At 45.1% G+C, this 22,460-nt stretch overlaps 1 protein-coding gene and 1 long non-coding RNA gene across 3 annotated transcripts in view; both read right to left on the bottom strand.

The window, feature by feature from the left end:
• LOC144692432 (SERPINE1 mRNA-binding protein 1-like) overlaps positions 1-977 on the bottom strand; it is a 39,728-nt gene extending 38,751 nt beyond the window's left edge. The window contains exon 1 of one of the 2 annotated variants that reach the window (XM_078561274.1): positions 440-977. In XM_078561274.1, the coding sequence (XP_078417400.1) occupies positions 440-692 (253 nt within the window). In that variant the 5' untranslated portion in view covers positions 693-977. The remainder of the gene's footprint in view (positions 1-439) is intronic. The other variant, XM_078561276.1, reaches the window with a different exon arrangement.
• A 5,365-nt stretch (positions 978-6,342) lies between these two features.
• On the bottom strand, positions 6,343-20,239 carry LOC144692433 (uncharacterized). Its single transcript, XR_013579321.1, has 3 exons — positions 20,060-20,239; positions 8,644-8,771; positions 6,343-6,792 (listed from the first exon to the last, which is right to left on the bottom strand). It is a non-coding gene; the product is annotated as an uncharacterized LOC144692433 (long non-coding RNA).
• Between the last annotated feature and the right edge of the window lie 2,221 nt (positions 20,240-22,460).

The raw sequence follows: 22,460 nt of genomic DNA, 5'->3' as shown, positions 1-22,460 counted from the left end.
TGCTCTGCCATGAGTGACGAAGGAAACTAATAGCACAGCACTAAATTGCTCTAAACAAGTTACATTTTTAAAAACAAAGGCCTGGTCCCTCAAAATATCGCAACACGTGAAAGGGCTGTGGGTATTAAAGCAAACCTTCCTCAGTGTTATGCATTAGAACAACAGTTTGAGGGTGATGGTAAAACACGCGGATTTGCAGGGACAATCCCTACCCCCCACTCACAGGCAAAGGCCCAGCCCGAAGGGAGAAGCCTAACTCGGTGTGCAGGGAAAGTGCTCGGAAACCTTGCAGGAAAGGGTCGGTCTTTCACGATTCCCAAACACGATGTTGGCTGACATTTGGCTATAAAATTAAAACAACCTCAACACATTCCTCCAATACCCCACCCCCTTTCGATTAATGCATGCAATAAGAGCGATACCGCAGAGGTGCCAATACCTTCTTTTCTCAAGGTCACAGGAGCCTGGGACTCTGATTTAGTGTCGCTGGATGTTACGGGCACCTTCCTGTCCTTCTGAGATTCTTTCTTGGGCTGCTGTTTGGACGCAGCCGTCTTGTTGTCTTTCTCCTTCTTGTCTTTCTTGATTTCAGCCTCTTTTAAAATCTCGAACGGATCGGATTCATCGTCAAATAGTTGGTCGAACCGATTGGTCACGACGCAACCGAAGCCTTCCTGTAAGTTCCCGGGCATGATGGGCCCCCTTAAATGTGGATTCTCCTCGGATGCTGCAAGGCTGTAGAAACCGCTCCGATTAGCCTCAAAATGGCGGGTTAGAGACGGTCTTCTTGCTCGCGCTGCATGATGGGCCGCGCCATCCGGGACAGATCGAGCCCCCGCGACGCCTGCTGGGAAATGCAGTCTTTCCCTTTGGTCGCTCGCCCCGCTCCTGCAAAGGGAAGACCACAATTCCCAGCGTGCACTGCCTGCTCTCTCTTGTTGCAAACCCACAGTGATACATGGTGGCAGTGAAACCCAGTGCAAAACAGGTGGACCCAGGCAGCTTTCAGTTTCTGCAACCTGAATCTGAATCTACTTAATATCTAATAAAAAATATTGTGGATGCCGGAAATCTGAAATGAAAACAAAAAATGCGATTAATAGTCAGCTGGTCAGGATGCATGTATGGAAAAAGAAACGTTTCAGGGCAATGACTTTTCATTAGAATTCTGATGAAGAACGATGAGTATTTCCAGCATTTTTGGTTTTTAATTAATACTGCACATCTGTTCCCATTTGGAGAACCAGAGAACACCGATTTAGGTAACTGGCAAAAGAACCAGTGGCGACAGGAGGTAAAGCATTTTTTACGGGGCAAGCAGTTAGGATTTTGAGTGCACTGCCTGAGTGTGGTGGAGGCAAGGCTTTCAAGAGGGAATTAGTTAATTAGCTGAACAGAAAATATTTACAGGTCTGCAGGAAGTGGGGAATAGCTGAGTTACTCTTGTAGAGAGCTGGCACAGATATGATAGGCCAAATGGCTTCCCGTGTTGTAATCATTCTATATCGATATGGAGTATAAGAGGATGCATTACTTGGAAGTGGCTGCTCCATAACCTTTGGCTACAGTTCAACCCAACACTTCTGATCTTTGGGCACCCACGACAGACGGAGACAGCAAGGGTGTGAGCAATGCCAGAGGACCATCTCATGTGGACCTGCTCCTCTGCCTGGGAAAGACAGCAATTCACAGATATTTATGCAGATCCCAGGGCGATCTCCCTGGTTGCCTGCCTCTCTTTCACAGTTAAAAACACATCACTTTCCATATGCCTGCTGATGACACCCAGCTGTATCTCACCACCATCTCTTTGACCCCTCCACTATCTTTAAATTGTCAGACTTATCCAACATCCAATACAGGATGAGCAGAAATTTCTTCCAATTAAATATTGGGAAGACTGAAGTCATTGTTTTCAGTCCCCATTCCAAATTTCGGTTCCCCAGCTACCGACTCGTAACTAGTGGAGTTCTGCAGGGGTCAGTGTTGGGACCACAACTTTTCACTTTGTACATTAATGATCTAGATGAAGGAACTTAGCCAATTGAGGCCATTGACAGGATAATTAACCCAATTAAAGGCCCTGCCCGTCCAACCTTAAAGCTGGCGGGCAAGCCAAGAGCCCCGGCAGGCAGTAGAAAAAACATGAAACCTCATCCACTGGTGGGATGAGGTTTCATGTCCATTTTAAAAATCTTCAATAAACTTTATGTCATATTTATTAGCATGCCCCATCTCGTGTGACATTGTCACATGAGGGGGACATGTTAATAATTTTTTTATTTTTCTATTTTTGAGGTTTTTTAAACAGTCACCAATCTCCCTGAGACAACACACATCATCTGCCATGTCATAACAAGTTTACTAAGATTTCTAGAACTCTTTCCTTTTTATTCTTACTTAATTAAACACCATTCATGGAATACATATGTACTATCATTCCAACTCATCTGCATTACTTTGCATTTGTTTGCACTTAATTTCATCTGCCATTCAACAGCTCTGAGTCAGAATGTTGTGGGTTCAAGTCCAGGACTCAAGCACAAAATATTACCTACAATCCAGAGTAGTACTGTAGGAATGCTGCATTGTCAGATGGTTCAGATGAGCTACTGAGCAGGCCCTGCCTGCTCTTTCAAGCAAAAGGTTCCATGGCACTATTTTGAATTTTGAAGAGCAGGAGAACTATCCTTGGTATCATGGTCAATATTTGTCCTTCAATCAGCTGTCCCACATTACATGAGGTCACCACAGTGCTAGTTGATCACCCTTCTCCATCTATATCAACCATCATGTTTGGATTTGGAAGTTGGTTTTACAGCCAGATGCCCTCCCTGCCACTAACCCTCCCCATTTAGCTAGGCTGGGGACCAGCACAAATACACACTGACTTACCTGGACCAGTGGCTGGGTTCTTCCATGCCCAACAAATCCTGGAGTGGGACTTGAACCCAGAGCATTCTGGCTCAGAGGCAGGGAGGTTACCGTCTGAGCTTTAAGACTCTTTCTTTAATATTTATTCCTCAATCAGCATCACAAAAAATGATTAACTGGTCATTACCACACTTCTGTTTGTGAAAACTTGCTGTGCACAAGTTGGCTGCTGCTTTTCCTACATTACAGCAGTGACTGCACATTAAAAGTTCTTCATTGACTGCGAAATGCTTTGGGATGCCCTGAAGTCATGAAAGATGCTATGTAAATGCAAGATGTTTTTGTTTTTGCCCACATAGTTATTTCATGTAACTCGTTCTGTAATTTTTGAACTGCTCTTCCTATGTCAACTGCCATTCCCAGTTTGGCACATTAAGCACATCTCACCACTTTTCTTTGACTTTCTGAGTCTAGGGTCCTGATGTTTATGAGGCTGTGGGGGGAGAGTGGAGGGGCGAAAATCTTTGCAGCGTGGAAACCAGAAAGTGCAGGTTACTTGAATATCCTGCTAAATTAACAGCAGGACCTCCTTTGAATGTTTCCTTTTGTATCCTGGCTGGCAGCTAGCTATAGATTGAGAAGCTGACTCTCTGTTATGCATCAAAGCTGCTACGGAGCAGAGAGGAGGAGAGATTGCAGGTGTGGGAGGAGACTGGAGTTGAATTGGAGGGAGATCTGAGTGTGGGCTGAGGGGAGAGTGGAGTGCAGATTGGGAAGAAGGTTTGCTTGAGGGTCTGGGGTGGGAGCACTCCTGCTCCTCCTGGCCCACAAACAGTGCCCGGAAAGGCAATTACCTGCTGGTTCCAGCCTTCTCACTTTTCTCCAGCTTCCCCAAGCCATGAAAACTCGGCCTGCAGCCGTTAAATCACAAAAGTTTTTAAAATTTGAAGAATGTAGCCTCATTAACACGCTTAAATAATGGGCTCGCCTCTCGAGAGAAGCTTGGTCCCCTGCCTCTGTTAACCATCTCTGATATCACTCGAAGTGGTGGTGTTGGAGTCAGATTAGGGCCGGGTGTCATAATTTTGAAATTTGAATCTCTCTCACGCTCGCTGCGAGTGCAAGCTGGACCATTCAGTCAATTATTGTTTCAGACATCCACCACCTACCATTTTTTGGGCATTGTTTATGGAATTTAGTCCATTCAGTGGCAGTAAACCAGTGGCACAGATTGTAAAGTAAAGGAGCTCCCTTATACTAAGTGGCCAAACCAGTAGTTTTCCATTTTAGATTTCACAGCAAATGAACGAATCCTAGAAATTAATTTGTTAAAACATAAGGGCAAAATTCAATGTATTCAGTCTTTGTAAACTAGTGACACTGATCCGTCAAGCTGAAATATTAACTTTGTTTCTCTCTCCACAAATGCTGCTTGACCTGCTGAGTGTTTCCAGTATTTAATGTTTTTATTTCTAACATTTTTAATGTCTGGTTTTGAACTTTTGGTTCTCTAGAAAAGTTAAATTATACCTTGTTTCACTATTCAATTGCTATTGCTCAGAGATGACTGTAACCATGAACCTAGACAGTTAAGGTGCCCAAAGAATCAATGGGTATTATTAAAAACATTTATTTATGTTTTTATATGTACACACTATAAACAGAACGCATTCACTAGCTCATGTACACACACCACTCTCAAGTGACTCACAATACCACTAACGTAAAGCAAAATGTGGCAGATGCTGCAAATCTGAAATAAAACAGAAAATTCTAGAAATACTCAGCAGGTCAGACTGCATCTGTGGACAGTGAAACAGAGTTAATAAGGATGAATTTTTGGCCCTGATCAAGGGCAGGAATGGAGACAGATGGCTTGAAAATACCAGCACAGGCTAGCATGTTGGTTTCCCACTGGCTATGTTCACCAGGGTGTGGGGGGCTTGGGGGGGGGGGGGGGGGGTGGCAGGGTGGGATTGCGACCCTGCAACATGTCTCATTAAGGCCAATTAAGGTACTTAGAGAACTCATTAAGCGCTTGTTAACAGGCATTGTTGAGAGTTTCACAGGCTACATGCTGTCCGGGTGAAGGAAGTGGCACAGACTGCAGAACCAGTCAGGGCCACTCCAGAGAATTACAAGGGACCCATCAAAGTTTCAACGATACAGAGTGGGCCTGGCCATGGGAGACAGGTTCCCTTGATGCTGCGCAGATGTCTGGCAGAGTAGGCAGTCAGCACTCAAGCACTGCACAGGATTGTTGCTCACCTGGCATCATGGAGGCAAAGTGCAGAAGGCAAAGTTGCCAAGGACAATTGGATAACCAGCTGACCAGAAGAAAGGCAGCAGCTAGCAATGGGGCATGCCTCTCAGGTTTGGGGCACAGTGGTGCTGAGAAGCAACACTCTCTGCAGGAAGAGTGGAGTCACAGACATCAGGAAGGCAGAGAAAAAGAACAAAGTGCAGGAAGGCCAGACCTTTCATATAGGATCTACCAGTGAAGGAGCTACCAGGTGATGACCGAGAACCAGCGTCACAGGAGGCTGCGACTGTCTAGGCAGATGTTCATAGATCCCATTGCCTAAACCAATCAGATAGTGCCCTCCAATCCTCCTCTGCAAGGGTCTTGCTCATTGTGGCGGTCTGTTGCATTTCTCCATAACATAGTCCTCCAGTGAGGGACCTTGAGAACAGTGAAGCCTGGAAAGGGCACAGCTCATCAGAGGAAGAAAAGGAGCAGGACATGGGAGAGGAGGAGAAAGAGCTGGCAAAGGGGAAGGATGCAGAAGACCGAAGTGCACTGGCTGCACAAGAGGTGGCCAGGCATGGCACAGGGCATAAAGCTCTCTTCAGGATGCCATGAATGTCAGAAATGTTTTGATTCAGGAACGTTTTAGCTGAGCAACTCTGACCCAAAATGAAGGGCATGCAAAGAATGTCAGTTTGAGGTCCCTGTGCTGACACATCTATTCAAGGCACAGCCTGGAACATCTAAACACCTACCGACAATGAAGGATTCACATCTGCCCAGAAGCTTTGCCCTCAACATGGATCTTCTTCACCACTATATACCACCTTTCTTGTCAAGTCAGCAATAAAAGGAGTTTCAGATATGCGGCTTAAAGTGTCAATATTTATTATGTGCAATGAAAGGGACTTAATGTTTAGAGGCAGTAAAAAGACACCACAATGACCCACTCAGTGCTCCATGCATTGCGGTGGCCTCCACTTTCAGCCACTTCTACCCAGTGCTCCCCTTCTGGCCTCAGATAATGTGGAGGCAGCTTGCTCATTTGTCTCTGCTGTTATGGCATGGCTGATGGTAAATGCCGAGCTGCCAAATCCCAAAGAGAAACTTGAAACGGCTGCCAAAACGTTTTTTGCAATTTGCATAGTAAGAGGGGAGGTTCTGAAATCAGGAAATGATGTCCCCAAACACTTGTGATGATTTTATAGTGGAATAAACATTTATTAAAAGAAAATAGAGAAAAAAACACAAGTACACTTAAACACAAGAATGGCTTCACACAGAAAACAGTACTTTAAAACAATTCCACAAGGTCTTAACTTAACTACCTTCAGAACTAACCTTCCCCCTTTCTGTTCTGCAACTATCCTTGTAGTTTTTAAAATCTATAGAATTCCAGTAATTTTTTTATCACACAGTGCCTTTTTCCCTTGGGATGTCCTCAGAGGCTGATGGCAACTGGGTCTTCAGCTCTGGCATTGTTACACTGTCTTCTGGAAGATCTGACCAGCTACCCTGCTGTCTTCTGGGAGATCTAAGCAGCTACCCCCTCACATGGCTTCAGTATTTCCTTAAATGCATTCCTTCCCTTTGATCTCTCTATTGTCTTAACCAGTCTCTTCAGAAATGCTTTCTTCCCAGACTTGACTAGACTGTACGTCTGACAGCATCTGGGGAGAGAAAAACAGAGTTGACGTTTCGAGTCCATATGACCCTTCTTCAGAGCTACAGAGAAGTAGAAATGTGATGAAATTTATACTGCTTAAAGTGGGTAGAGCAGGTGAATCAGGATAAAAGGCCAGTGATAGGTGGGGGCAAAGGAGAGATTGACACAGATGTCATGAACAAAAAGACAAAGGGACTGTTAATGGTGGTGTTAAGGGCTAAACAAGGGGCTGATAGTGGCATAAAAGTAAGAAAGCAGAATGTGATAATAGCAGAACAGGGGTAAGCACTCTGCTTTCTTAACTTTATGCCATTATCAGCACCTTTCTTAGCCAAGAGTGTTTACCCCTGTTCTGTTATTTTCACCTTCTGCTTTCTTATCTTTATGCCACTATCAGCACCTTTTTGGTCCTTACCACCACCATTAACACTCTCTTTGTCCTTTTGTTCATGACACCTTTGTCAATCTCTTCTTTGCCCCCACCTATCACTGGCCCTCTTTCCTGCATCACCTGCTCCACCCACCTCAAGCAGTATAAATTTCATCACATTTCTACTTCTCTCTAGCTCTGAAGAAGGATCATATGGACACAAAATGTCAACTCTGTTTTTCTCTCCACAGATGCTGTCAGACCTGCTGAGTTTTTCCAGCATTTTTCTGTTTTTCTTTCAGATTTCCAGCATCCGCAGTATTTTACTTTTATCTTATTTGGTTAGACTGTACTTTACTTTAGCTCCTCGGTTTTTTAAAAAAAAATAAACTTACCCTATCTTAACCTTACTTACACCTTTTACAACCCGCATCCCCCTTTGAACTAAAACAACACAATTCAAAATTACTCCTGTTATTGCTTTATGTAAAACTCTGAAGTTCCTCTTGGTCCATTAACATATCAAAACCACTTCTTACTGTTGGTTTTAGACTCTTGCAGTCACTCTGGCTCTTGCTCCAATTACCATATTTACAAACCTCCAATAGCCTGTCTTCCAGTAAATAAGAAACATGTCAGGGTTATTAACAGAAGAAAATTATTACAATTTCTTGTTTCGTTGACACTGCTTGCAGCTGAGGTGCATGTGGCGGTTGTCCTTATCATGGAGATGCTTGTGGGTGTATGTTGCTGCAGTGGCATTAATGCAAGACATCCTCCAGCTGTGATAGGGGCCAAGGACGCCAAAGATGATGATGGTGCCCTGTAAGAGGTGGCACCCGCATCCTCCTAGGTGACTTCCTCAGCCGTTGGCAGGCACACCAGATGCCTGGTGGGCGACAGCAGATGGAGCGCAACCTGGCATCCACTCCAAATATCTCTGCGCCACGATCATCACTGACCACTACAGGCTGTACATGTGTAGCATGTTATCCTGTGTATGCCAATGCACTGCTCCTGCATCCAAACAGTGTGCTAGCACATATCGCTCCTCATGAAGTTGGCCACTCTAAGAAGGAGCTCATGCACTCAAAGCTTTGAGCCATTGTGCTGCACATGAGCTGGATGGACTCAGCCCATAACCCTGCACTATCTCAGGGAACTCTGACATGTGGGAACACATAGGCTGATGATCTAGGTACAGCCTCCTTTCTTGTGTCTCCTGAGGCCCTGTATCTGTGCCTGGCTGAGCAGGGCTGTGTCTGCCCTCCCTCCTCTGAGGCTGAGATAAACACATTTTTGGTTTCTTTGGGGATCAAGGGATATGGGGAAAGTGATGTGGAGGCTAAGGATCAGGTTCAAGGGGCTGTATGGTAATCTCTTGCTCCTATTTCTTATGTGCTCTGCCTCTGGCACCTCCTCCTGCACACGAGTGCCATGCTCCTCACCCAGTGACACACACTGTAACCATGCACAAGGACCCACCAAGGTGAAAGTATCAGCACTTGTGGATGGTGTTCTTGTAAGATGTGAAAGTGCTTCTTCTGTTTTTTGATGCTCTTCTTGGCTTGCTGCCTGGGAGGAGGAGGTTCTCTGTAGATTTATGTTTGCACCTGTGGGAAACAAGAGAAATGAACAAGAACACTAGCCTTGGACAACAGAAACCTTTACAGTTCTGAGGCTTGCTATGTCCTGCAGCAGCATGCAGCCTCGGGCTCCTCAGGTGGTGTGTCTGCTGAAGGGTGAATACCCAGGACCTATCCTGAGGGTTGGGGATGGCACCCACTATATCAGAGCGTACTGAACAATTTACAGCAGTGGATCCAAGATCTCTGGGTGACACTTCTGCCTCTCAAAGTAGCAGCAATGTCCTGTGAGGCCTGTTTTGTTTGTGTGGTGGTGTCCTCCAGCCACCCTGCAAGAAGAGGACCTCCCTCTTCTCCCTCACAACTCTAACATAGCCTCAAGATCTGCATCAGAGAAACAAGGGCAGCCATTCCCTGCGTTCCAAGCTTCCAGCTCTACGCTGAGACATCTTACAAACGACAGCAGATTGAATTAAACTGCAGCCACAGAAATGGCTAGTTTGGTCTGTTTAAATTGGACCCACACATCAGAAGTCCCATCTCTGTTCCCACCCCCATAGTGGCTAATTGGACTGTGAGCCTGTCTCCGTGTCAATTAAGGGGTTTCCCCCATGAATATCATGCATTATTTTCATTTCTCCCCCCGCCCCCCCGTGGTGGGTTGGTGACTTGGAAATCATATCATTCTGACTCACATTACCCACCCCCAACCTAAAAATTCAGTCCCAATGTTTCATCAGAATTGGAGTTCTAGGAAAGTTCACTGACCCAAAATGTTAACTCTGTGTCTCTCCCCATATATGCTGTCAATCCTGCTGAGTATTTTCAACATTTTCCGTTTTTATCACAAATCTTACTACTGTTTTAGTACTCTTTTTATTTACCTTAATTTGATTATTTTTAAATGTTCAGCACTTTGTCTTTTTGATCACGAATCTGACTTCAATACTCTCTTCTATCTTCTGACTACTCTGCAAAACCTATCCTTTTCAACAATAACTTGCATTTATATAACCCCTTTCATGTAGAGTATCCCAAGCTGCTTCACAGCAGCAGGAAGAAAATGAATGCCGGGCCATTGAAGAGAGATTAGAAAGGAGGACCAAAGCTTGGACAAAGCTGATGTTAAGGAGGAGAGACAGGGGTGAAGAAAATTCTAGACCCTGCAAACTAGCTGACTGAAGGCATGGTCACCAAAGATGAAGGAGGAGGTGAGGCACAAGAGGTTGGAACCATGGAAACATGGATCGGGATTCTGCACGACCTGGCGGGAAATGGAAGGGGGAACTGGAAATGGGTGGCAAAGGCCCTCCCGCTCCGACTCCCGTTACTGTAGAAATCCTGTACCAGCCAACCAATTAACAGCAAGCAGTTGTGGTGGCCAACCATTCAATGGCCAGAGACAGGCTTTGAGGTGGGCGGCAACCCTGTCAATTGAATGGATGAAAGTGCCTGAGCCGTGTTTAAAGGACTATCAGCAACTGAGTCCTGATGTAAATGGTCTTTGCTTCAGCAGTCCACCCAGCAACCATCCTCTGAAGGCTGAGGCAGCAATCATCCAGCTCCCAACAACCCCTCCGCTATCCAGCTGCCAGTGACCCTTCCACCATCCTGCGGCCAGTGACCCCTCCATATCGAGCTACCAGTGATCCCTCCAGCATCCTCCTACCACTGACCACTCCGGCTACCAGTGACCCATTTAGTATCCAGCTAACAGTGACCCCTCCACCACCCAGCTGCCAGTGATCACTCCACCATCCTCCTACCATTGACCACTCTAGCTACCAATGACCTCTCCAGCATCCAGCTACAAGTGACCGGTGCAGCTAGCAGTGACCCCTCCAGTATCCTTCTAACAGGGACACCTCCAGTATCCAGCTACCAGTGACCCTCCAACATCCTCCTACCACTGACTGCTCCAGCTACCAATGACCCCTCCAGCATCCAACTACCACTGACCCCTCTAGTATCCAGCTACCAGTGACGCTTCCGGTATCCAGCTACCAGTGACCCTACCAGCCATACGTGACCCTTCCAGCATCAACCTATCAGTGACCCCTCCAGCATCCAGTGACCCCTCCAGCATCCAGCTGCCAGCGACCCCACTAGCATCCAGCTACCAGTGACCCCTCCAGCATCCAGCTACCAGTGACCCCTCCAGTTACCAGTGATCCATCCAGCACCCAGCTACCAGTGACCCCTCCAGCCACCATTGACCCAACCAGCATCCAGATACAGTGACCTCTGCAGCATAATCAGCAGAAAGCCACAGGAGAAAGTGCTTATGACTATGGCAGCACAAGATCCCCGGTGGCCTCATGGTTCAGTGAAGAATCCATGCATGTTCCCTGCAGAATACACAAGCGTGGCAGAAATCTTCCCCAGCAATTTACCAAGCAAGCCTGGATGGAGGTCGCAAAGGAGGTCAGCAGTATGGGGTCATCCGGAGAACCTGGCTGCAGTGTTGCAAGCCTTTCAATGATCTGTCTGCTCCACAAGGGTGAGCATCATACCTTGGTTCCCTTTGGGGAGCAACAACCAGAAAGTGTGAGGGTGAGGCAGATCAGGGTGGAGTGTTCAGCATGTCGGTGCCAGTGGATGGAAATTGCAGCATCTCCTTGGAAAGGTTTGGCTGCTGCAGTTCTGTCAAGGAGTGTGCATCTGGCACTGCTGAACTACACAAAGCAGAAACAAGAGACATGCTGTCGAAGCTTTTCGTATTGGACTCATCAGGACCGATCCACAAGAATACCAATTGTAAAGGGAACAACAATTTGTCAATTCCCATGAGAAACGCATTTTCGATGGAATTAAACCTAATCTCCTACCCGTTGCATATTTCTGATACGTAGATGATATGCTTGTTATATTTGAATCTGCAGCTGCATGTAAGAATTTCTTTATTCACCTTAATGGGCTACATTCTGCACTCAAATTCACCTTTGAAATGGAGCAGTCAAATTAGCTGCCTTTCCTCAACGTGTTAGTTGAGAAATCTGCCAATGGATTCTCTACTACTATCTACCACAAGCCTACCTTCACTGATCAATATACATTTTGGGATTCTTATAGTTCCATGCGCTATAAGATTGGCCTTATTGGCAAACTTATAAATAGGCTCCGAGCCATTTGCTCACCATGCAAACTTGATGATGAAATAGGGCGCATCATAAAGTCCCACATAAGAGGTTAGCGTGTAAAATTAAAACACATGTGATTGGGGGTAATATATTGGCATGGATTGAGAATTGGACAGGAGACAAGAAACTGAGAGTAGGAATAAATGGGTCTTTTTTGGAGTGGCAGGCAGTGACTTGTGTGGTATCGTAGGGACCAGTGCTTGGGCCCCAGCTATTCACAATATATATTAATGATTTGGATGAGGGAACCAAATGTAATATTTGCAAATTTGCTGACAAAGCGAAACTTGGTGGGAGTATAAACGATGAGGAGGGTGTAAAGAGGCTTCAAGGCAATTTAGACATGTTGAGTGAGTGGGCAAATACATGGCAGATGCAGTATGATGTGGATAAGTGTGAAGTTATCCACTTCGGTAGGAAAAACAGAATGGCAGAGAATTATTTAAATGGTGATAGATTGGGAGGTGTTGATGTATAAAGGGACCTGGGTGTCCTTTTACACCAATCACTGAAAGCAAGCATGCAGCTGTAGTAGGCAGTTAGGAAGGCAAATGGTTTGTTGGCCTTCATTGCAAGAGGACTTGAGTACAGGAGCAAGGATGTCTTACTGCAGTTGTACAGGGCCTTGGTGAGACCACACCCGGAGCGTTGGTACAGTTTTTGTCCCCTTACCTAAGAAAGGATATACCTGCCATGGAGGGAGTGCAGCGAAGGTTCACCAGAATGATTCCTAGGATGGCAGGACTGTCATATCAGGAGAGATTGGGCTGACTAGGCCTGCATTCACTGGAGTTTAGAAGAATGAGAGATCTCATTGAAACCTATAAAATTCTGAAAGGGATGGACAGACTGGATGCAGGGATGATGTTTCCTCTGGCTGGGGGGTCTAGAACAAGGGCTCACAGTCTCAGGATATGGGCTAGACCATTTAGGACTGAGATGAGGAGAAACCTCTTCACTCAGAGGGTGGAGAATGGAGTGGAATTCTCTAACACAGAAGGTTGTGGAGGCCGTCACTGAATATATTTAAGAAGGAAATAGATTTCTGGACTCTAAAGGTGTCAAGAGGTATGGGGAGAGTGCGGGAGTACGGCTTTGAGATAGAGGATCAGCCATGATCATATTGAATGCGGAGCAGGCTCGAAGGGCCGAATGACCTACTCCTGCTCCTATTTTCTATGTTTCTATGTTTCTAAAGCCATCCTGCAGGATAATGGCTACCCTAATCAGATCATTGCTCACTGTATATTGCGCAAACGCATGAATGAGCCTAAGACCACCACTTTCAGTCCTGAAAAGTGCCCCGTCTACCTCAGATTACACCTCACAGTGTGGTTCACTTACAAGTGCTAGAAGCTACGTATATTCACACACAGGGCCCTGTCCTTTGCAGGCAGAAGGAGCATGTCCACACATTGCGCCTTTTTCAACTAAACAAAAGCTTTGGGGACAGCAGCCATTCCCTGGTTCATTCCCCATGGCAATGCCTTGACCAATCAAGTCAACCTGCCTGGTTTGAGTTTAAACAAAGCTTGGAGGTTAACTGTTCCCTGGTGCATTCTTCATGGCAACACCTCTGTACCACCAAGTTCTGTACTACCAAATGACTGTTTACACAGTGGCTTCAGAGTGGCTCAATGCCACATCCATACCATTGGCCACTGACACAGCAGCAGTGTGCAAAGTGATTAGGTGTGTTTGCAATCCTGTCACTAACATTGTTCTTCTCTGTTCCCGCAGGAGAAGAGGGTATGGAATGCCAGGGAGAGGGCCTGGACCAGTGGCAGAGACCCAATCATTACCATCCTGAATTCCATAGAGGAGGAGGCTCCAGAGCTGGTAGGGTATCAGGGTGACCACTCCATTGAGGACAGTGAGGTTGATGTGCAGTTGCAGGAGGGTGAGTTGCCTAATCACCAGGCACAAGGGAAGCCTCAGGTGAGCCTGAGTGATGATGTTCATGTATCCTTCAATGTATAGACAATGACGTGAGCTGCAACAGACTCTGTGGGCTCCTGTCAGGAGAAGCAAAAAGCGCTGATCATTCTGTTCCATCTCGTGGGTCAATCACAAGAGCAGAGAGCTGCCATCTCTGCTGGACATCCATTCACCTCTAATGAGCAGGAGGAAGGGACCTCATATGGTGCAGCGTCACATCATTCCCCTGCACCTTCCACCACCGCAGATACTTTCGCTTCAGTGGGTATGCGTTAATGAGTAGATTCAGGCTTACAACCTGGTACAAGCACCACACACATGTCTGAACAGTTACCAGAAACTGTGACAGCTGGGCTCATTGACAGTGAGAGGACTGTGGCAGGGCAGGTCCATGCTGAGCCCCAGGCTGATGATGTGTTTCTGGAGTCATCCGTGAGGTGGCAGATGCTGGGAGTCCTACATGAGGTGCATAAAGATCTGCTGAGATTTTAGAGGGTATGCATACCCAGGCTTGGACAGTAGAGCAGTCCATCCATGCCAGAAGTGTTGCCATTTCCCTCTCATCTGCCACATTGCCTCTTCCAATGAGACTTTGGTGACCTCATGGCGAGTCAGGTCCAACAGACCAATCAGTAGATGCCAAAGATATACTCATACCTGCATGCCATTAGTTTGTCCATGAGCCCAAGGCAGTAGTGGCAGGTGAGAAGGGGATGAAATGCCTGGAGTCTCCACCAGATCCTCATCCATCTCAAGTTAGGGGGGAGCTACAAATGTGCCTTACAAGGGAGGAGGAATGGTTACCTACCACATATGGAGGCTCCTCTCAGGGCAACCCTGTTGTGGACAGTGGCTCCTCAGTCTCTCTGCCAATGATACCAGCACCTAGAGGACATTGCTGCTATACTGGTCTCCAGCAGGTAGGGAGGGAACCATTAATGGAAAAAATCTACTTGACCGCGACATCACCAATCAAACTGTTGCAGAATCATCTGTCCATGAAAGTATTTGTAGGAGTGACCGCCTTGTGGAGACGAAGTTCCACCTTTACACTGAGGACCCTGCATCATGTTGTGTGGCACTACCACCATGCTAATTGGGATAGATTTAGAACAGATCTAGCAACTCCAAACTGGGCATCCATGCAGTAGGCCATCATAAGCAGAAGCAGAATTGTATTCAACCACAATCTGTAACCTCATGGCCCTGCATAGCCCCCAGTCTACCATTACTAACAAGCCAGGGGATCAACCCTGGTTCAAAAAAGAGTGCAGGAGGGCATGCCAGATGCAGCACCAGGGCATACTTAAAACGTAGTGTCAACCTGGTGACGCTACAAATCAGGGGAGGCAGTGGCATAGTGGTATTGTCACTGGCCTAGTATTTCAGAGACCCAGTATAATGCTCTGGGGACCTGGTTTGGAATCCCACCACAGCATGGTAAAATTTGAATTCAATAAAATATTTTTTAAAATCTGGAGTTAAAAGTCTAATGATGACCATGAAACCATTGCCGATTGTTGTAAAAACCCATCTGGTTCACTAATGCCCTTTAGGGAAGGAAATATGCCGCCAGAACTTACCTGGTCTGACCTACATGTGACTCCAGACCCACAGCAATGTGGTTGATTCTTTTAAAAAATGCCCTCTGAATGAGGGCAATTAGGGATGGGCAATAAATGTTGGCCTAGCCAGCAATGCCCACATCCCATGAATGAATTTTAAAAAAAGGACTACTTGCATGTCAAACAGTGGAAGCAGCAAGTGATAGACAGAGCTAAGCACTCCCACAACCAACGGCTCAGATCTATTATCCGCAGTCCTGCCACATCCAGTTGTGAATGGTGGTGGACAATTAAACAACTTACTAGAGGAGGAGGCTCCACAAATAGCCCCATCCTCAATGATGGGGGAGCCCAGCACATCAGTGCAAAAGATAAGGCTGAAGCATTTGCAACAATCTTCAGCCAGAAGTGCCAAGTGGATGATCCATCTTGGCCTCCTCTTGAGTTCCCCAGCATCACAGATGCCAGTCTCCAGCCAATTCGATTCACTCCACATGATATCAAGAAACGGCTGAAGGCACTGGATACTGCAAAGGCTATGGGCCCTGACAATATTCTGGCAATAGTATTGAAGACTTGTGCTCCAGAACTTGCCACGCCCCTAGCTAAGCTGTTCAAGTACAACTACAACACTAGCATCTACCTGGCAATGTGGAAAATTGCTCAGATATGTCCTGTATGCAAAAAGCAGGACAGATCCAAACCAACCAATTACTACCCCAACAGTCTACTCTCGATCATCAGAAAAGTGATGGAAGGGGTCATCAACAGTGCTATCAGGTGGCACATACTCAGCAATAACCTACTCACTGACGCTCAATTTGTGTTCCACCAGGCCACTCAGCTCCTGACCTCATTGCAGTCTTAGTCCAAACATTGGCAAAAGAGCTGAGCTCAAGAGGTGAGGTGAAAGTGACTGCCCTTGACATCAAGGCCGCATTTGACCGAGCGTGGCATCAAGGAGCCGTAACAAAACTGGAGTCAATGGGAATCAGGGGAAACTCTCCACTGGTTAGAGTCATACCTAGCACCTTGTGGGTGTTGGAGGTCAATCCTTTCAATGGAGGACATCACTGCAGAAGTTCCTTAGGGTAGTGTCCTAGGCCTAACCATCTTTAGCTGCTTCATCAATGAGCTTTTCTCCATCACATGGACAGAAGTGGTGATGTTCGCTGATGATTGCACCATGTTCAGCACCATTCATGACTCTTCAGAGACTGTATGCCATATGCAGCAAGACCTGGACAATATTCAGGCTTGGGCTGACAAGTGGCAAGTAATATTTGTGCCACACGAGTGCCAGGCAATGAATATCTCCAGCAAGAGAAAATCTAACCACCTCCCCTTGACATTCAATGGCATTATCATCACTGAATTGCCCACTATCAACATACCGGGGGTTACCATTGACCAGAAACTGAACTGGACCAGCCATATATATACTGTGGCTACAAGAGTAGGTCAGAAGCTGGGAATTCTGCATTGATTATCTCACCTCCTAACTCACCAAACCCTGTCCACCACTTACAAGGCACAAGTCAGGAATGTGATGGAATATTTTCCACTTGCCTGGATGAGTGCAGCTCCAACAGTACTCAAGAAGCTCGACACCAACCGGGACAAAGCAGTCTGTGTGATTGGCACTCCATTGGAACTGTTCCGAAGAAGAGTCATATTGGACTTGAAATGTTAACTTTGCTTTCTAACTCCACAGCTGCTGCAAGACCTGTTGAGTTTTTCCAGAACTTTGTTTTTATTTCAGTGCTCCTAGACTACTACTTTCTGAAGCAACCGCGCCTGACCTGTATCAAAAGCTTTTGTACTGGAGCTATAAATGCTCCAACTGTGAATCTGTCAACCTCTAGTTCATGAGCCAACCATTTCCCCATGTGAACACAAATTCCCAGCCTCTCCACACATCCAGCAAGCTAATTCATTTCAGAGAATGAGTCCTGACAACTCTCTGCCATTCCAATGCAAGAATGTCAAATCAGTCCAAAGAGTCCAAAAAAAGTCTGCTTCAGCAAAAAAAATACAAAGCTGCATTATACCAAAGCTAATACAATGAGTAGGGAGTCAAACTTGGGAAACTCCTTCCAAACACCCTGTTTGTTGTTTATATTTATTGTTAAATGTTGGGAAGACTGAAGCTATTGTTGTTGGTCCCCACTCCAAATTCTGTTCCCTAGCTACTTTCTCCATCCCTCTCCCTGGCAATAGTCTGAGACTAAGCCACCTGATTTCAAGATGAGCTTCCAACTTCATATTCATGCCTAAGACTGCCTATTTTCATCTTCGTGACTTCGCCTGACTTCAACGCCCTGCTGAAACTCTCATTCATGCCTTCATTCATTCTAGGCTTGACTGTTCCAACACAGTCCTTTCTGGTCTCCTGCATTCTACCCTCCATAAACTTGAGGTCATTGAAGCCCTGCTGCTATGTCTTAACTCGTGCCAAGTCCCACTCACCTATCACCCCTGTGCCTGCTCACTTACATTAGCTCCCAGTCAAGCAACGTCTTGATTTAAAGATTCTCATCCCTGATTTCAAATTCCTTCTCCACAGCCTTGCCCCTCCCTATCTCTGTAATCTCCTTCAGCCACACAGCCCTCTGAGATATATGCATTCCCCTAATTCTGGCATCTTGTGCATTCCCACTTATAATCACTACACCATTAGTGGCTGTGCCTTCAGTTGCCTGGGCCCTAAACTCCGAATTCACTCCCTACACCTCGCTCCCTCGTTTTCCTCCTTTAAGGCACTCCTTCAAACCTTTGACCAAGCTTTTGGTCAATTGACCTAATATCTCCCTAAGTGGCTCAGTGTCATATCTTGTTTTGTAATGCTCCTATGAAGCGCCTTGGGGCATTTCATTACATTAACAGTGCTTTGTAAATATAAATTATTGTTGTACAAAGATACAGAACACAAGCAATGCATTAAGTTGAATGGTGAGATCACCAGCAACTCATTTAAAATCAATTTAAAAATTTCCAAATTTCTGTCCTCTAAACATTAGAGAACACAGGCCACAGAAAATAGAGCAGTACCCAGCAGACAGCCCAGACTCCTACCTCTCCTAAACACAATAATTACAGATGAGGAAGGTCATTAGACCCACTTTAGTTGATCCACCCACAAGAATACAAGAAATAGGAGCAGGAATAGGCCACACAACCCATCCAGCCTGCTCCGCCACTCAATACGATCAAGACTGATCTTGGGCTTCAATTCTACTTTCCTGCCCATTCCCCATATCCCTTGATTCCCTGAGACACAAAAATCTGTCTATCCCAGCCTTAAATATAGTCAACGATGGAGCATTCACAACCCTCTGGGGTAGAGAATTTCAAAGATTCACAGCCCTTTGAGCAAAGAAGTTTCTCTTCAGCTCAGTCCTAAATGATCACCCCCTAATCCTGAGACTGTGTTCCCGTGTTCTAGATTCCCGGGCTAGCAGAAACAACTTCTCAGTGTTTACCCTATCCAGACACTTCAGAATCTTTTATGTTTCAATGAAATCACCTCCCATTCTTCAAAACTCCAGAGAATATAGGCCCAGTTTACTCAGCCTCTCATCATAGAGCAACCCTCTCATCCCAGGGACCAATTTAGTGAACCTTCGCTATATTGACTCCAATGCAAGTATATCTTTCCTTAGATATGGAGAGCAAAACTCCACACACTATTCTAGATGTGGTCTCACCAAAGCTCTGTACAATTGTAACAAGACTTCTTTATTTCTGTACTCCAATCCCCTTGAAAAAAGGTCAACACGCCATTTGCCTCCCCAATTGCCTGCTGTATCTGCATGCTAACTTTGAGTTCCTTGCCTAAGTACTTTGAGTTCCTTGTCATTTCAGCATCGCAGGCCATGTTTTCAACCATATTCCCTAATCTCTGAAACTCTCTAACAAAAGCACTTAACCTCATCAGCTCTGCCCCTTCAAAAATCATCAAAAACGATTCTCTTTTTGTGCCACTTATCTTCCCCTGCCTCATTCAAAGTTCAATCGCCTTGTTGATTAAACAATTAGATATTTAAGTGAGGACTGCCATGCAAATGTTAATTGTTGTTATTTTAAATCTGTAATCTATGTGCTTTCACTTAAAGATATAAAGATATATGTCTCTCTCTATAGGTCAAGCTTATATTTTAAACTGTAGTCTAGTAAAGCAAATAGGAAACACTTATTCCAGATCACAATAAATAGATTTGTTCAAATGAATCAATAAGGTTTGTTAGCTTACCCTGTTGGAAATAGAGAAAATAAGGAAACGTCACCTCAGCTTTAAGTTGTTGCCTGTGCTATTTTTAAGTATTTTAAGTGACATTAAAGAATCTGACCTGTACCAGGCCTCAGCTATGTTTTGGAAGGATTATACAATGTTACCATAAGAGGGCCTGTGCACATGATGACAGATAATACTTCTGACATTTCAGTGCTGAGAACAAGCAGCAGCTGCGGCCTAGTTTATAAAACTAGGAGAACAGTCAGTGGGAAAGAGGCAGGTTGGCCTACACATCAACGGGAGCAACTCTTCCTGAAAATTAGACTGTGAGAAAGACTATTGCAAATATATCATCATATAACACAAAACTTGAAATTAAAAAAACAAATAAAATTTTGTTTTTAGACTAGGACGCACAAGATGAACCTAACACCATACCTTATTTCATTGTACTCTGTTGACTCCAATCCACAACATTCCTGTAATTTGAGTCATTGCTTAACTCAGAAGCCCCACCTCTCCAACACACTAATATGTCTACAGTATTCTGTGCTAGACACTTGTAATGGAAAATGTGAATATCGGGAGGAGTGGGGGTGGGTCACAGGTAGGGATGTAGGTGAGGGGATGGTTACAGATCAGCAGCATATATATTGGGCACTTGTGAAGCAAGATATTGTATCATTAAGCCCCGTCCAGATGCGGTAACACCGCATGCTTGAACTGCAACCAAGAACTAAGCTGATGAAAAAACTTTTGGCTTCTTTGTTCATCAGCCCAGTGTTTGTGGTTCTAAAAGGCAAAGTCCTATAAACTGGGTTTCACTATAAAAAGGGCAGGCAGGGAGTGGTCAGGACTAAACGTGCCTTTTGTAGCAAAGTAATTCGAGCATGACTCGGTATATTTTAAGGATCCTCTTAAAGAAGGAGAGAGAAATGAAAAGGCTCAGGGAGGGAATTCAAGAGCTTACTTGGTTATCACAATCCAGATATGGATAGCTTATAAAATGATTCAGGCAGTCGTACAGCTCAGGATCTTTTCGGCAACAATCTGATTTATAACATTTTATTTCCTTTGAATATCCCAAAGTCCCAAGTTGACCTTTATATCCTGTAGCCTGAACATTTTTGACCTGATCTCTGTTTCTTTCGCCATGTGGTTATAATAAGACTGCATAGAAACAGAAATTTTAGTACAAGAAGGGGCTCTTTTTTTGCCAGGGCTGAATTTAGGCAACATTCACAGGCAGGTTTTGCACACTTAGGGCGGAACCTTGTGCCCTCCCCTGTGACGAGGTTGATGGCGGGGAGGGGCATTTAATTAGGCAGGCAGGTGGTGAGTGGGGACACGGCCTTCCTGCCTCCACCCTGATTAAGTCCGTGGTGGGCAAGCCCATGGATGGCATTCTCCTCATCTCTCTCCTAAAAGGACGACCCCTAAAATTTTAAAACAGTGCCCCCTAGTTCTGGATTCACCCATAAGAGGAAACATCCTTCCCAAATCCACCTTCAGGATCTTATATACATCAATCAAGTCAACCCTCACTCTTCTAAACTCCAGTGGAAACAAGCCCAGTCTGTCTAACCTTTCCTCATAAGACAATGTGCTCATTCCAGTTATCAATCTATTAAACCTCCTCTGAAATGCTTCCAAAACATTTACATCCTTCCTTAAATAAGGAGACCAAAACTGCACACAATATTCAAGATGTGGTCTCCCCAATGCCTGTATAACTGAAGCATAACATCCTTACTTTTATGTTCAATTCCTCTCATAATAAAGAATTTTTGTCCACTCACTCAACCTACCTATATATGTCTGCAACCTCCTTATATCCTCTTCACAATCTACTTTTCTACCTATCTTTGTGTCATCTGCAAATTTAGCTACCATGCCTTCGCTTCTATCATCTAAGTCGTTGATATAAATTGTAAAAAGTTGAGACCCCAGCACAGACCCCTGCGGGACCCCACTCATCACTTCCTGCCAATCAGAAAAAGACCCATTTATGCACACTCTCTGTTTCCTACCAGCCAGCCAATCTTCTATCCGTGCTAATATGTTATCCCCTGCACCATGAGCTTTTATTTTCTGCAATAACCTTTGATGTGGCACCTTATCAAATGCCTTCTGGAAACCTAAGTATAGTATGTTTAATCCACAGCGCATGTTGCTCCTTCAAAAAATTGGTTAATCATAATTTTCCTTTCACAGAACCATGCTGACTCTTCCCGATTACCTTGAGTTTTTCTAAGTGCCCAACTTTAACCTCCTTAATGTTAGATTCTAACAACTTCTCTACGACAGACGTCAAGCTAACTGGCCTTCAGTTTCCTGTTTTCTGCCTCCCTCCCTTCTTGAATAGAGGGGTTACATTTGCTACTTTCCAGTCTGATGGAACCTTTCCAGAATCTAGTGAATTTTGGAAAATTAACACCAACACATCTACTACCTCATTAGCCACCTCTTTTAAGACGCTAGGATGAAGTCCATCCAAAGACTTGTCAGCCCGCAGCTCCATCAGTTTGTTCAGTACTGCTTCCCTAGTGATTGTAATTTCACCAAGTTCCCCTCTACCTTCCAACTCCTGATTTACAGCTATTACTTGAATGTTTTTTGCACCTTCTATAGTGAAAACAGAAGCAAGATATTTGTTCATTGCACCCACCATTTCCTTATTATTTACTATTAACTCCCCACTATCACTCTCTAGAGGACCGGCACTCACTTCATTTACTCTTTTCCTTTTTAAACACCTGTAGAAACATTTGCTATCTGGTTTTACATTTCTAGCTAGCTTCCTCTCGTACTCTAATTTATTTTCCTGATTAACCTTTTA

The sequence above is a fragment of the Cetorhinus maximus genome, chromosome 17, assembly GCF_964194155.1.
Source record: "Cetorhinus maximus chromosome 17, sCetMax3.hap1.1, whole genome shotgun sequence".
Taxonomy (NCBI): Eukaryota; Metazoa; Chordata; class Chondrichthyes; order Lamniformes; family Cetorhinidae; genus Cetorhinus; species Cetorhinus maximus.
This window is presented reverse-complemented; position numbering and strand designations above follow the sequence as displayed.